Genomic DNA, 14,898 nt, shown 5'->3' on the forward strand with positions numbered 1-14,898 from the left:
CAAGTGGTGAATAGAAGGGAATGTTCTGCTCCCTGGACCTGCTGTTGGCCTCCACTGGCAGAGCACCCTGCAGACCAAGGTTGAAGCTCCTGCCCACCAGGATGCCCAAGTCCCTTTCTGCAAAACTGCTTTCCAGCCAGTTGTTGCCAGCCCACACTGGTGCAGGAGGTTGTTCCAACCCAGATGTTGGACTGTGCCTTTGCTTCTGCTCAATTTCATGAGGTTTCTGTCCACTCATTTCTTCAGCCCATCTGGGTCCCTCTGAATAGCAGCCTTGCCTGCCAGCATATTGACCACTCCCCCAAATTGGTATCATCTGTATTCTCAGTCTTTTCTTTCTAATTGGAACCATCTGCAGGACTGAATTACCAGTTAGATGCTGGGATCAGAGAGGGTGATGCATCTCCCCTGCAGCCACTGAACCCTGTTTCAAAGTGAAAACATCCCTGAGGGAGAAAAGTACCCTGTGTCAGTTTAGAAAAGTACAGCATTGATAGACTGATGCTGTACTTACAGAAATATCCAAAACCTGGGGCAGTGATACCTTCTTCTCAGTTTTCCTACATTCCATCATGAATGCTTGATGTGTAGAAGTCCCTTTGGTGCTTTTCCTCCCCCTGCCTGTGTGCTGTGGTGCTCGTTTGTCATAGAATATCTTCTAAAGTTATATATTGAATATGGTTTTTGTTGAAGAACCTGTAGGTGTTGGGAGGAGACTTCAACATATATTAATTCTAAACTATGAAAGTTACTGGTGTTAGACCAAAATAGTTGTTTTTAGAGACAAGATAAAATGCTTGAATAGTTTTTCACAAACTCCAACAGTTATTTATTTTATCCCTTTTGCCTCAGGATTAGGCTGGAGCTAAGGATTCTTTTGGATCATGTTACACATTTTTGAGAAAAAAGAACAGAGTAGAATTATTTGATCCCTGGATTACCCACATGTCTGGATTCCATTTCTGTCCTATATCCTGTTTTTCCTGGGATCTCCTTCTTCTCTTGCATGAATTGTGAAGTTGGTGCTCACCCAAAAAAGTGGTAGAGATGCACACTGAGAGAGTCACATATTTCTTTTCTTGGCTAATCATCTTCCTATTAGAAACATCCTTTGTCTGTTGACTCTCTAGGACAATTTCTTCTCAATGATGCCTCCTCTGGGAGAGTGTGAGTGTCCCAGAACAAGGTCAGTTTGGGGAAGCAGCAAGTCTGCAAACCAGCTTTTCAAATGTTTTTGGTTTAGTTGCTGAGGTGATATCAATTATTTTAGCTCCATTTATTTGCACATAGCAGTCTCATCATGTTTTTTTTTTTTGCATGTGGCAGTTTGTGTGCAGCAAATTTTAACAGGCATCTTAGTTCAGCATCTTGGTTCATCTGTTGTCAGTTGTTGCATGGGCTCTAAATGTTTTCCAGTGGGAAAATGCTTCAAATGAAATGCCTGGAGCTTCCTTCAGACATGCCCCTAATGCTTTAAATCCAGTCCTCCCTGTGCTCTTGCACACTTGAAGTTGCCTGTGTTTGCACATCCTGCTGTGGTGCAGTTTTCAGACGGAGGAGATGCCATTTCAATCTTCTGACCATGTAGGTCCTGAGCAACTTAGTGATGGAGGAGCTCCTGCCTAACCTTCAGACAATGATCCTGCCTAAAATGAAAGGGAAGAGGAATGACAGGAAGAGGGCCTGGCTTGGGGTAAGTACTTGGGGTAGTTGTTTCTCACAGGGGTTGTCTGGGTGTGCTCAATCTCCTCAACGCTTCCTAATTTCGTTTGGGTTCAGATTGTAGAAGAAACTTACAGCCTGGTCCAGCAGCAGGTGGCAGAAGGACTAAGTGCCTTGAAAGAAGAATGCAGAGATTTTGCAAAAAACCTTGAAGGAACTATTCGCTCGGACATGGATCAGATTCTGAACTCCAAGAACTACTTAGCTGGAAAAATCAGAGGTTAGTGGAGGAACAGCTTTGGAGCAGTTTTTTAAATGTTGCCCATTTAAATGTTGCTCAAACTGCCAGATGTCACTGTTTGGAAATCCTTGTGTGTTTGACAAATCCAACTGGAGACACTAGTTTTCAGAAAATAAATGCTTTGGGACTCTGCTGCCTCTGATGGAAAGAGGTAACTGTGGCTGCTGTGGCTGTGAAGATACCAGCTCTTCTCAAGTTGGAGCTAGATTGAGTATCCTGGCTGGAGCTGCTCATTCTGCTTCATTTTCCCTTGGACAGCCTTATGTAAGGAAGATAGAGGTGACCTGAGCATCATCAGAAGTCCAGTGGTTTTGACCTGGTGTCTAGGAATGTGCCACAAAAGTAGGTCCTGGTAATGTGGTAAATTCATGGGCTACCCAGGCATATTGAAATCAAAAGGCTTCTTAGGTGGTTTTAAGCTAATATGAAGTGATGTCATTTTGTTATGAATATAAAAGTGAGTGTAAAAAGGAGGAACAACATTAGTTGACACTGCTTATGGTAGCATATAGATGAATAGCTGATAGTTTAGGAGCTGCTTTGGTAAAACCCAGGGTGTTCTGCTGATACTCCCACATTCCAGACGAGGGTGCTGTCAGTGAAGTGTAGAGCATCAAGTTGAGATAACCTCTCCTAGAGTGATGGTGGCCATGCTGCCTTTCCTCTGCTCTCCCAGTGCCCCCAGGCTGCTGGTGTTTGTGCAGGTGGGGCATGGGGAAAGATGCTTCATTGTCACTCATAAAACTATCAGGTCTCCTTTCATTGCCCTCATCCCCTCTGTGGAGGTGACTCCAGGGAAAACAGGGAGGCATGGAAGTAATGATAAAGTAGACCAGGTTACTGTTTCCACTACATCTCTCAGGAGCCTAAATGCAACCTTTTTATTGTCTGACACTCCAGCCACTGTTTCTGAGCCTGCCCAGAAGTGCTGCACAGAAAATATCCAGCCATTCCTTGCCTCCATATTAGAGGAGCTGATGGGCCCAGTGAGTTCTGGATTCACCGAAGTCCGCTCACTTTTTGATAAAGAAGTTAATGAAATCATCCAGGACTTCCAGAAGACAAATGACATCACCAAGCTAAAGAAGGTAAGGCAGAACTGTATTTGGAGCCTTTTGTATTACCACAAAGAGCTTCTAGCTGCAACTTGATGGGCAGCAGTACAGAATGTACCCTCAGCACGTTTGCTGGTGACACTGAGCTGGGAGGAGGGGCTGACACACCAGGGGCTGTGCTGCCATTCAGAGAGACCTGGGCAGGCTGGAGAGTTGGGTGGGGAGAAACCTGATGAAGTTCAACAAGGGCAAGTGTAGAGTTTTGCATCTGGGGAAGAGAAACACCATGTACCAGTACAGGTTGGGGGCTGACCTGCTGGAGAGCAGGGCAGGAGAAAGGGACCTGGGGGTCCTGGTGGGCAGGGGGATGAGCATGAGCAGCAATGTGCCCTTGTGGCCGAGAAGGCCAATGGATCCTGGGGTGGGTTAGAAAGGGGGTGGTTAGTAGGTCAGGGAGGTTCTCCTGCCCCTCTGTTCTGCCCTGGTGAGGCCACATCTGGAATGTTGTGCCCAGTTCTGGGCCCCTCAGTTCCAGAAGGACAGGGAACTGCTGGAGAGAGCCCAGGGCAGAGGCACAGAGATGCTGGAGGGAGGGGAACATCTCCCTGCTGAGGAAAGGCTGAGGGAGCTGGGTCTGTTGGGCTTGGAGAAGAGGAGACTGAGGGGCAACCTCATCCCTGGTTACAGATCTGTTCAGGGCAGTGTCAGGAGGGCAGAGCCAGGCTTTGTGCAGGGATGTCCAGTGACAGGACAAGGGGCAGTGGGTGCAAACTGGAGCCCAGGAGGTTCCATGTGAATCTCAGGAAGAACTTGTTTGGTGTGAGAGTGCCAGAGCCCTGGGCCAGGCTGCCCAGAGAGGCTGTGGAGTCTCCTTCTCTGGAGACATTCCAACCCCCCTGGCCACGTTCCTGTGTGATGTGCTCTGGGTGCCCCTGCTCTGGCAGGGGGGCTGGGCTGGGGGAGCTTTCCAGGTCCCTTCCAACCCCTGGGATTCTATGATTCTATGATTTGCTTTCCCAGGTGTGGTGTGATGGTGTGTGGTTTGTCTGTCAGAAAGCCTGGTGGTGTCTGTGCAGCTGGGCTGTAGGTACCAGCATTTGTCTTCAGGCCACCATTGCATGCATCTATTGAACATTTGCCTCTGGTTGCTTTCTCTCTAAACCTGTTCTTCCTCCACTGGAATGCAGAATGTGGATCAGTTGATGAACCTACCATTCAACTCTGTGAAAATGGAGCCCTGCTACCTGAAAGTGAACCTCCTCCAGGAGCTCCTCCAGGACCTCAAGAGTCGCTTCAAGGTGTATCACATTGATTTTGTGATTCAGAGGACACAGAACTTCATGCAAGAGGTAAGATCCAGTTTTTCCTCCTGGGAGAACAGGTTAGGTTTGTCCTTCTAATCTGCTTCAAAGTAATCTTGATAAGAAGCTGCCCAAGTGTCTCAGAATATCTCTCAGTCAAAGTACAGATAACAGAACCTAAGAAAATCACAGCTAGAAGCTGTTTGACATTTATGTTTGTGAGGCTGTGTTTGTGTGAGTCTCTCAGCAAGGCACAACAAATAAGGATAGATCATCTCTTCCCTTCAACTTTCATATTTTGAATTCTTGGTGTCTCAGCACCTGAGAAAGTTGTACTTGTAACCCATGAGGTGGCTAAAATCTACCCGTTTGCCATTCTCAAGGGTTGATTTTTCAGAAAGGGTCTAAAATATATTTTACCAATATAGAACCTCTCCTTGGTAGTTTATTTTCTCATGAACATAAAGTAAGGCAATTAATGTTAGAAACTGGCAACTTCTTGGACAGATAATGTCTCAGGATGTAGCTGCATGTAGTTGCTTGAACCAGTTTCACTTCTCATGGGCATGGTTGAGGTGACTGCATCATTTGGGATGAAACATGAGCCCCACCTCTTTTTCCCCTCTTCCATGTATTGGTATAAGCCAGAATTTTGCTTTGCTTTCTTTCTTCTGGATGCCTGGCCAGAAATCTATTAGGAGCTGACCCCTAGGCTGCTTCCAGTTGCCAGATCACAAGGCAGACTTGGCCTTCTAGCTTGATGTTGAATCCTGTGATTTTAATCTGGAGCTGAGAAACTAAATAGCCCAGTCAGTAATCTTGTGAGATGGAGCTGGTCCAGTTCTGTGGAGGGGGAGGTATGAATATGGAAAATGAGTCTCTAGCCCAGTGCTGGGGTAGGGTTTTCCTGCAAGCAGCTCTGCTAAGTACAGCCATGACCAGCAGCCAAAGAATTATTCAGAAATAAAAATCTGATTTCATGTCTGGCTCTTTGAAGGGGGATCATTCCAAAATGCTGCCAAATAAAATGTCTTTCATTAAGGTAAGGCCATGAGTGAGGAGGAAGAAGCAGACAGAAAACAGATCCCATACAAGCCAAGTGGTATTTTTTTCTGAACAACAGGAGTCAAAATTCACAATAAATAAGTTAGGTTAGAGCACAAGTTGTTCTAAAAATGCTGTTACTGCTTTTCTCTCTCTTTAAAGGCTGGTATTTTCCTCATAAAAATAGTAAGTAGTTTCACCTTGTGTCCATGGACATGTATTTTATTAATGAGTAAGATCAGACAAGTCTGTGCTTGCAGACTCTTAACAGAAAAGCTTCTGAGGCTGGAGCAGGATTCCTTGGCTCGGGAACTCGGCGTCCTCTAGTGGCCAATTTTAGGCAATTTGGGAGCAGGATGCTGAGCTGGCATTTTAAAGAAAGCAGCTTTAGTGACTTCACCAGAACCAGGCCAATTTGCTTCAAATAAAAATGGAAATAAAAAGTGAGTGGTTGATCTTTTAGTCAGCCTCAGACTTAACTCTGCCCTGGTCCTGCCTCCTGCTTGTGTCCCAAGCCTTGCAGTGCAGGAGCAGTCACTGTGCAGCCTTCTGATGCACACACCAATGGGATAAACCTCCATCTCCTCCATTTCCATTTATAAATACAGTCTGGATAATCCAACCCTACAAAGGCAATTATAAAAATCGGCCTTTAACGTTTCTCACTGCGTATTTGTATTCATGAAAGTAGCCTTGGCCAAGGAGGAATTAAAAACATGTCTTATCCCAAAGTACCTATGTATTGATTTCCCAACTCTGTAGCATTTGGGTGTCTTATCAGCTGGGATGGTCCCATGGGACACACAAGAAGACCTGGCTGTCTGGACAGCCTCCCTGTGGATGTTCCTGTGCTTCTCCCAATATGAATAGAGCAAAATGTGAATGGAAACACCAGCTAAAACCCACAAAATGTTCTTAGGTAGATGTAATTACCACTTGCAGAACTATTTTCCCAAAATAGCTCCTCAGAGCAGAGTTTTAAATATTTTTACTGCATCTCTGGATAACCTGAAAATATGGCAAGTGCCAGCCTAGTGTCATTCTGTGAGAAGTTATTGCACTCTGTGTGATTTTCTGTGATAATTTTATTTGTTATAAGGAAAGCTACTGCTTAATTACTTTTAAAAAATTACTTGCAGTATTAATGACAGAGACCTTTAAAATCTGGTAAGAATCAATGGGAGCCTTCTTGGGGATCATTTGTTTTGTCAATGGCCTTGATATATAGATGATCAATCCTGCTCTTTGTCACCATCAGTTATGTTGGTGACATGAAATTAAATCTAAACAAGAAAGCTATGATAGCATAATAATGATACTAAGGCTTAATTTTCTTGATTAATTGCAACATTTCTGGGCACGTTAGCCTTTGTAGAACTGAAATCCAGCAGAAAAAATCTGGACAATATAACTGAGTCTACCCTGAGTGAGTTTGCTAAGAAAACTGTTTGTTTAGTTATATTAGTGGACTTCCCAGTATTGACCTGCCTGTAAGCTCAAGATAGGAGCTGAAGTAGTTCCATTTTCTTACTCTCTTCCATTAGGTAATCTTTTTGGTTTCCCATTCCAAAACTGAGAGTGGCAATCTAAACTAAATAAGGCTTTTCTTTTCCCCTTCCACAATCTTTGGAAATACTTGTGATATTTATTGATTTTAGACCCATTATTCTTTCTCCGTTTCACCTTCTCAAAAATACAATGGAAGTTAATGGTTATAATTGATCATGCTTCTTTACATCTGCAGGAATTTAATGTGAATGGTCTTTAACAGTGTTTTGTTTTGTTTTTAATGATTGTTTTTAGCTGATGGAAAATGCAGTTTATACTTTTGAGCAGTTGTTCTCTCCAAGTCGCCAGGCGGACTCGGCGAAGGTTGCAACAACCATTGAAAAAGTCAAGCTGAGAGTACTGAAGGTAAATGTGACATTGCAGCATTTGCACAGGAAGTCCTTAGGTTCTAGGAATGGAGAATGTATTTTATGTGAATACCCTCAGTATTTGAAAGATCATTCCTACCATCCAGCTGGAAAGACCCCTTTGGTGGCACTTGGCAAAAACCTGCTGACTTGGCGGGTAAAACTTAGTTCTGGGCAGACACTTGTAGAAGTGTTTACAGGTGCAGCCCTTTCAACTGCAATCAGATCAGCTGGAGGTGATGCTGTGGATCTGGGTAAATTATTTTTATTAGTTTTATAATTAGCCTGCCCCAAGTATTCATGACTCGTGGAAGTGGCAGTGCTGAACTTCCCAGAGAGCAACTGGGGCTGTTTCTAGCTGAGGTAGGAAATAAATAAGGGAAAGAGATCCCAGCAAACTAGATTTTAGAGTATTTTTGTAAAAGCTGGAATAACCTGCATGGGAATTCCAAGCCCTTAGTGCTTCTGTAAAGTGGTATCCTTTGGGATTCACCTCTCACCAGTTACAGGATAACAAGAACCAGTTCTTCCTGTGAGTGATGAATAACCCCAAACACATTTGGGCTTGTTTCTCTCTTTGTGTGTTTTGACAGCAATTTGATTATGACAGCAGCACTATCCGTAAGAAGATATTTCAAGAGGCACTGGTACAGATCACTTTGCCCACCATGCAGAAGGCACTGGCTTCAACCTGCAAACCAGTAGGTTTCTGGGATTTAAAGAAGGAAACAAAAGAATTGGTGGGGAAGGATTAATGCCCTGGCAGTGAATCCTCAACTCTGTAAAGCTGTTTTCTCTCAGGGAGTCCTGTGGTGCAGACTGGCTGCCTGCTCAGCCAAACGATGCTCAGATTTGCCAGTTGGAGCACAGGGAAGATTTCAGGGATCAGGGAAACCTTGTGTACAGCTGTCTTGCTCAAAGATAGTTGCAGATCTTTGCCCGTCCCCATTTCATTTCTTCCCTAGGGAGCTGAAGTCTCCTCAAGCTGGACTCCTGGACAGCTAGGGTTGTGTCCTTGTGTTCAGCAGCCCTGCAGTCCACGGGGAGGGCTCTTTCCTCTTCAGCAGCACCTTGTGACAACTTGGGCAGCAGGAGCAGCAGGCAGGCAGGCAGGCTGTGCCCTTGCTCTCAGCCACTTTACATGGAAGTTATTTCATCAGCAACCAGGAAACACACAGAGATGTTTTGTCACCCTTCATCATGTGGGTAGCTCAGCACTCAGCAAGTGCAGCTACCTGAGTTTTGTGGAGATGTTATCAGAGTGGCCACGTCAGAGGCCAGTTGGAATGCTGTTCACCTGGGCTCCAAATAGTCTGTGCCCTTCCTGAAGCCCAGGCAGATCCTCTTGCATTTGCAGTGTACCTGCTGAAAGGTCACTGCCCTAAGCCACTCTTTTTTTGCCTCTGGTGTCCCCTCAGCTCCTGGAGGCTCTCAGCTCTCACCCACAGTCTGCTGCTCTTGCTGATCCTTTCCAGCTTGTTGCAGTTTCAAAACCAAGTTTAAAACCAAGTGTTTTGCCAAGTTATGCTTGTGAGCCTTTGAGTATGGGTTATTAAAACTTAAAATGTTAAAAAAGATACTAAAAATCATTCTCTTCTGTATGTCACTCTGCTTTCTTTACTATCCCCAAACTAATAGTCTCTTTGTAGAGTGTCAGCAGTGCCTTCAAGACGTGGTGTCCACGCACAGGGACAAGCATTTCATCACCCTGAATGTATGCAGGGAGGGTGGGGTCCCACACGGAGGCTCAAGTCATGCAGCATGGAGGAAGCAGTGGTGGGGCAACCTTCCCACCAGCCTTGTGCCCTTGTGCCTCTGCAGAAACGAGCAGGCAGCTCTAAAACCAAACGTGTGGCACAGATGTTGACAAGCTCAGCCAAGGCTTCACCTTTTGCTTGAAAACCCCCAGATGTTTGCCTGTAGGTGCCTCTTCTAGAAGTGGGCAGAGGCCACTTAATTTACTGGTTCATAGACCACCCAGCAGCTGCTTAGTGATAATGACCCAATTACTGTCTAGACAGCCTATTGCCTATAAATCAGCCAGCTAGAAGTATTACACACCTATTAGAAAAACAAAACCAAACCCTCTATGTCCAGTGCTTGCCATGGATTTGCCTCCTTGCACAAACAGTGAGACATTGCCTTGCCAGCTACTTACTTCAGGATTGTTTATTACAGTGCAGATGGCAAGGATCTATAGTGCTTCTCAGTGTAATTGTAGTGCAAGAATACTGCTTGGTAAGTGCACAATAAATGGTGAACATCAGCAGTTCATTTAGTCATAGTTCAAAGAGTGCACCTGAAGAGCATTGCAAGACCTGCTGGGTGGCATCTCCAAGGTGCTCTGTTGAAGTAGGACCCTCAGAACCTCTCATTTTTATGTATCTGTTCCTTTCTTTGTGTCTGCACAGGAGCTGCAGAAATACGAGCAGTTCATTTTTGCTGATTACACCAGTGTGATCCAAGTAGAGAATGTGTATGAGGAGATTTTGTATCAGACGCTGCTTGAAGAAACCCTGAAAGGTGAGAACATTCTTGAGGTGACAGTAACAACATTTCAGCTGTGGGCCACTGAGCTTTTCCTTCAGAGCTTCCCAGAGCCCCAGCCTGGCTGTTTCAGACCCAGGTCCCGCTTTCCCAAAGCCTGGGGGTTACAGTGCCCCAGGGTTTTATTCAGCTCACTGATGATGTGTGACAAGCCCTAAAATCTGAATGATGAGGCAGCTTCATTAAACCTGGGAAGCTGCAAATTATACCTTGGCAGAGGCCTATTTTCTGGCTGTTTCCAAACATAAGTACTGCACAGTAAGTTTGGACAGGCCCTCTTTGTGAAAAAATATCAGTATAATAGTGAATGCAACGAGCACACTTTTATTCATATGTTCAGTGTAAATACTTCTTCACTGAAACTTTACCTTTGTGCGTTGCGGGTCCTCTGGCAGTTTTCTATTACTGAAGCTACAAAACAGATCAAATCCCCACCCCCAGAAAGAAATGTGAACTAAAAGCAAGTTGACAGTGCAAGTGACTGCTGGCTGTAATGCCCACATTTGTGACAACAGGCACTTGTGGCAATGCTGTGCCCTCCCCAGGCTGCCTCGGCCGGCCTCTCCGAAGCGGTTTGATCTTTCTGTTTTGTTTAGTGATTAAAGAAGCTGCCATTATGAAGAAGCACAACCTCTTTGAAGACAACTTGAACCTGCCCTGCGAAAGCGTGTCCAGCTTGGCAGAGCTGAAGACCCCCTCGGGATCAGCACAGACCACCCCTGCCAAGAAGCCTTCGGGAGCCCCGGGCGGGACGTGCGGGACGGAGGCGCCGAGCGACGAAACCCTGGTGGTGACAGCACAGATGTCCTGGGAGAAGGAGGCTGATGAGCAAGAGGCATCAGACACAGAGGCAGGCACTGCTGTGCAAGCAGCTGCTGGGCAGGAGAGCCAAAGGGAAGACGTGGACGTGACAGGCGGCAGCAAAAATCCAGCCATGCTTACACGAGAAGTTGCGGAGGGAAAAAGCGCTTTGGAGAATGAAGACGGGGTGAAAGCAGAGGGTGTGGTGACCACTGAGAGGGAGCTTAAGACACAGCAAGAAGCTGTGGAGGAGAAAGTAGCTCCTGGCACTGAAACTGCAGTGAAAGATTGTGGAGCCAGCCCTGAAAAAGAACACCAGGCACATGAAGTAGAGGAAGAGGTCACTTCTGGGAGTGAAACGGCAGGAGATGCTGTGTGTGTCAGTGGCACTGAAACAGAAAGCAAAGCACAGGAAGAAGTTGCTGAGATCAAGGTGACTTCCCCACATGGTAATGTAGCAGAAGCTGAGATTTTAGGGAATGCTGAAAAGAAAATCAAGATAGAAAAAGAAATTACGGGAAAATTATCTCAGAGTGACAATGAGGTAGGAACAGAGTTTGAAGAGGAGAGTGAAAAGGAAAGCAGTGACCAAGGAGCAAGTCCTGTGACAAGGGTTATTTCCAAGGATGAAAACAAAGGGAAAGGGGGGGTTGGGGATAACCCTGAAAAAGAAAGCAAGTCAGAAGAAAAGAGTTGTAAATCTCCTGATGATGTCAGTGAGATAAGGAGTTTGCTTATGTTAACAGTTGAGATACCAGCAGCTACTCCAGCTGAGAACATAAAGGAGATTTGTGAAGGTGAGATACTGAAGTTGCAGGAGCACAATAAAGGGAAGGAGGAGCTGAGCAAAGTGGCTGCAGCAGAAAGTGAAGTGAGCCAGATAATCATGAATAAAGATAGAGCTGAATGCACAGAGTTCAGGGAGGAGGGACTGTCTATTTTGGAGACAGATTGTAGGAATTTAGTGGATGTATCTGAGGGGTCCTGCAAGATGGTGCAAGAAGAATGGCTGGTGGAAAGCTCGGATATGTCTCAGGAGGCAAAGGCAGGGGTGGAGATGAAGCAAAGCATTTGGTACACAGGTGCGGGAAGCTGCCACAGTGATAGATTGCAGCCAGGGGGATGCACTGAACCCGTGTCTGAAGGCAAGAGATTATCTGGGGGGGAGGGAGGGGCAGGGGGTGGCCATGCTGTCCCACTGGAGGGAGGGACTGAGAGCTTTTCTCATAGCTCTGCTGAAAATGCCTGCACAGCACCAGGGCCCATGTTGGATACAGAAAACCCAAGAACAGGACTGCTGGACCTGCTGGTGTCTGTGGTGCCAGAGCAGGGCCAGGTTAGCACCCTGGAGCTCACAGCAGACCCAGGGCCTGGTGAGAGCAAAGGGAAGCCAGAAAATGAATTGTCCTCACACACAGAGATAATAAGCAGAGGAGTAAAAGAGAATTTCACAGAAGAAAGCAGAGAAGATGGTTATGCACAGCAAGTCTCCGAAGAGTAAGAAGCATTTCTCAGCCCAGCCCTGCAGGATTTATTTACTCCAGCAATCCCCGTGTAGCTGTGAATGCTCACTTGGGTCGGGGCTAGAGGAAATGGGCTTTCTTGTGGTACCACCAGCTCTTGCAGATATAGCACAGATCCCTTCCTCAGTGGTGGGTGAGAGGTTTCTTTGCAGTCAGAGCCCTCACTCTTTAAAACCGGGTGACTCTTGGGGAAACTCATTTTTTCAGTGAAAATTTGCTACCTTTTATGGCTGTAGGAAAAGTCTGCAAACATGACCCCTGAATACTTCACAAGCAACACACCCCCAGCTGTGAAGTCATTTGAACAGCTTGACTGTTTTAGCAGGGGAGTAGGTCCTGGTTTTTAATTTGACAAGTCCTGCTGTCATTCCCAGGTGGTTGGTACAGACGTTGCTATTCGAGGCTGCTTCTGGCATTGCATGCAGTGTATGGGAAATAAATACCACTTTTTGCAGTGAAACAGAGCCAAATAGTGAAATTAGTAGGTTGCTCGAAAGCCACAGTCCATGCAAGTTCTGCAAACTAGTCACTTAATTAAGTTTTCACAGATATTAAAGACAAACAATTCTGATTTTTTTTCTCTTATTGCTCTATTTAAAACGGGGAAAATATGGGAGCAGGTTTCTCAGTCCCACTCTGCACTTCTGGGTTATTTAGCCTTCCAGAGCACTTTATGGCTATTTTATTTTGTTTTATTTTATGGAAGGGAAAGATGAGAATGTTTACAATAACCACAACCATTAGGCAGCATCTTTCTGTTTCACTTCCCACCATAAAATATATTCACGCCTGGTTATCTAATAGAGAAAATTCTGAGTCCTGCCATTCCCATTCTTCCTGACTTAAGTTAGTTACCCAGTTCTGTAAGCCTTTGTAGGTTCATAAACTCTAAATTCAGTTCACTAACTGTAAATTCCTAAGCTGTAAATAAGGTTCATAAATTGCAGTCATTGTGAAGGATCAAAATCATTGCCCGTAGTTTCTAATACAGGTGTTAACTGAAGGGAAAAGGGCTCAGGGGTTATTCATGGGATCTTGGGATTCTGGAGGGCAGAATTGCCTTTCAAAAGCAGTTATTAAAATGAGACCTGTTGCTTTCATAGCTGGCATGTTGCCATCCGTGCCAGGTCACCAGCTGTGCACAAAGTGCCTTCCACACATCATTGCTTGCACGACTCCAGCGCCTGCAGGGAACAGCCTGGAAGTGAAAGGTGGTCTTTTCACAAACTGGGCTGTAGGGATCAAGATCTCACTTCAGAGATCAGTTTCAAGGCACCTTAAAAACTCAGCCTGGTGTTTCAGACTGTTTCTGAATAAATATCATGCAGCACAGGACAGCAAAGGTTGATGACAAATACAGTGAGGGCTGCGGGATTTACGCCCATAAAGACATGGGAAAAAATAACAAAGTCCTGGGAGCCTTAATACTTGTTGACATTTAACTTCAACAAGCTGTGTGAAGCCTATTATTTAATGCTATCAAAATATGCTATAATACTAACAGAGGATTGACACTAGAGGAACAGGCAAATATTACTGCATAAGGCAGGAACGTTGTTGAGTAACTGGACCAGCTGCCGTGTCACTATTGTAACATAAATGCAACTCCTATTTATTCCAGAAGCCACAACGTGGTACAGAAACATTAAGGTCACAGATGTTTTCCTTGCTGAAGTACTTTTGACTTGTTCCCTCCTCATATTTCAGACAAAAATGCTGATTTGTAAACACAGACAAACCACCACCAGTAAGTTTGGGTTGTTTTGTTTGGTTTTTTTTTTTACAAATCAATAGTTGTTTCACTGTCAGCTACTCTGCTTTTTTTTATTTACAAACCATTAGTTCTGAATTAGCTACATCTGCACAGAAGGTGCTCAGCACCACGATTCCCAACTTAGTAATTGTTATTTCCATGGCAGGCTCAGAGCCAGGTCACCTTTTCCTGCAGTAGGGAAGAATGGAGCTGTGGAACACGGATGCTCAGCCTGTTCTTCTGAGGAAGGAGGGGAAGGAACACGATAGGCTGGGCCTGTAGGAACCTGTGTCCTGCCATGTAAAGTCTGTGAGGGCTGGAGAATTGGTATTTCCCCCCTCCTAGGTGGACATCTTCTGTACATTCAATGGGCAGAGAGTTGCACTTTTCTTGCCTTCAGGCAGACCCGGGACAGGGGGTGGCAATTCCGAGGTCAGCAAGGTTACCTCAGACCCCCCATCCAAAATAACAGTAATTCACCCTTTCAGCAACTTTTGGAGCTGCACTGGAGTTTCCTACGCTCACCTGGACTGGATTACTTCTCTTGTAACCCCAGAACGACAATAAATCACCTTCCCTGGCGCCGGGGGGGGACGTGGCCCTTGTTTCAGTGCCCGGGGCTGCCGAGGGGACAGGGAACACTGAATGTTGCTTTGTACAAACGCGTGTAACGACAATAAAAGCGGCTCCTCCCCTTCCGTGGCTGGAACGTGCGGTGTGTGCGGGTGCTGAGCCGGGGCTTGTGCTGAACCCCTGCGCTTCCTGCTCGTTCCTGTGCTCACACCTGGGATCCCAGGGCCCATCCCGGATCCCGGGCCCATCCCAGGGCCCATCCCGGATCCCAGAGCCCATCCCGGATCCCAGAGCCCATCCCAGAGCCCATCCCGGATCCCAGAGCCCATCCCGGATCCCAGAGCCCATCCCAGAGCCCATCCCCGATCCCAGGGCCCCTCCCGGATCCCAGAGCCGATCCCAGAGCCCATCCCGGATCCCAG

The 14,898-nt window shown here is 46.0% G+C and overlaps 1 protein-coding gene across 1 annotated transcript in view; it reads left to right on the plus strand.

The window, feature by feature from the left end:
- Positions 1-12,128, plus strand: part of FAM129A (family with sequence similarity 129, member A) — a gene marked incomplete at its 5' end in the record, with an annotated part of 35,116 nt that extends 22,988 nt beyond the window's left edge. The window contains 8 exons of the mRNA XM_009995056.1: positions 1,589-1,693; positions 1,780-1,942; positions 2,864-3,051; positions 4,206-4,367; positions 7,167-7,277; positions 7,873-7,980; positions 9,691-9,802; positions 10,423-12,128. Coding sequence (XP_009993358.1) covers positions 1,589-1,693; positions 1,780-1,942; positions 2,864-3,051; positions 4,206-4,367; positions 7,167-7,277; positions 7,873-7,980; positions 9,691-9,802; positions 10,423-12,128 — 2,655 coding nt within the window. The remainder of the gene's footprint in view (positions 1-1,588; positions 1,694-1,779; positions 1,943-2,863; positions 3,052-4,205; positions 4,368-7,166; positions 7,278-7,872; positions 7,981-9,690; positions 9,803-10,422) is intronic.
- Between the last annotated feature and the right edge of the window lie 2,770 nt (positions 12,129-14,898).

Source organism: Chaetura pelagica, unplaced genomic scaffold, assembly GCF_000747805.2.
Source record: "Chaetura pelagica isolate M959 unplaced genomic scaffold, ChaPel_1.0 scaffold683, whole genome shotgun sequence".
NCBI classification, from domain to species: Eukaryota; Metazoa; Chordata; class Aves; order Apodiformes; family Apodidae; genus Chaetura; species Chaetura pelagica.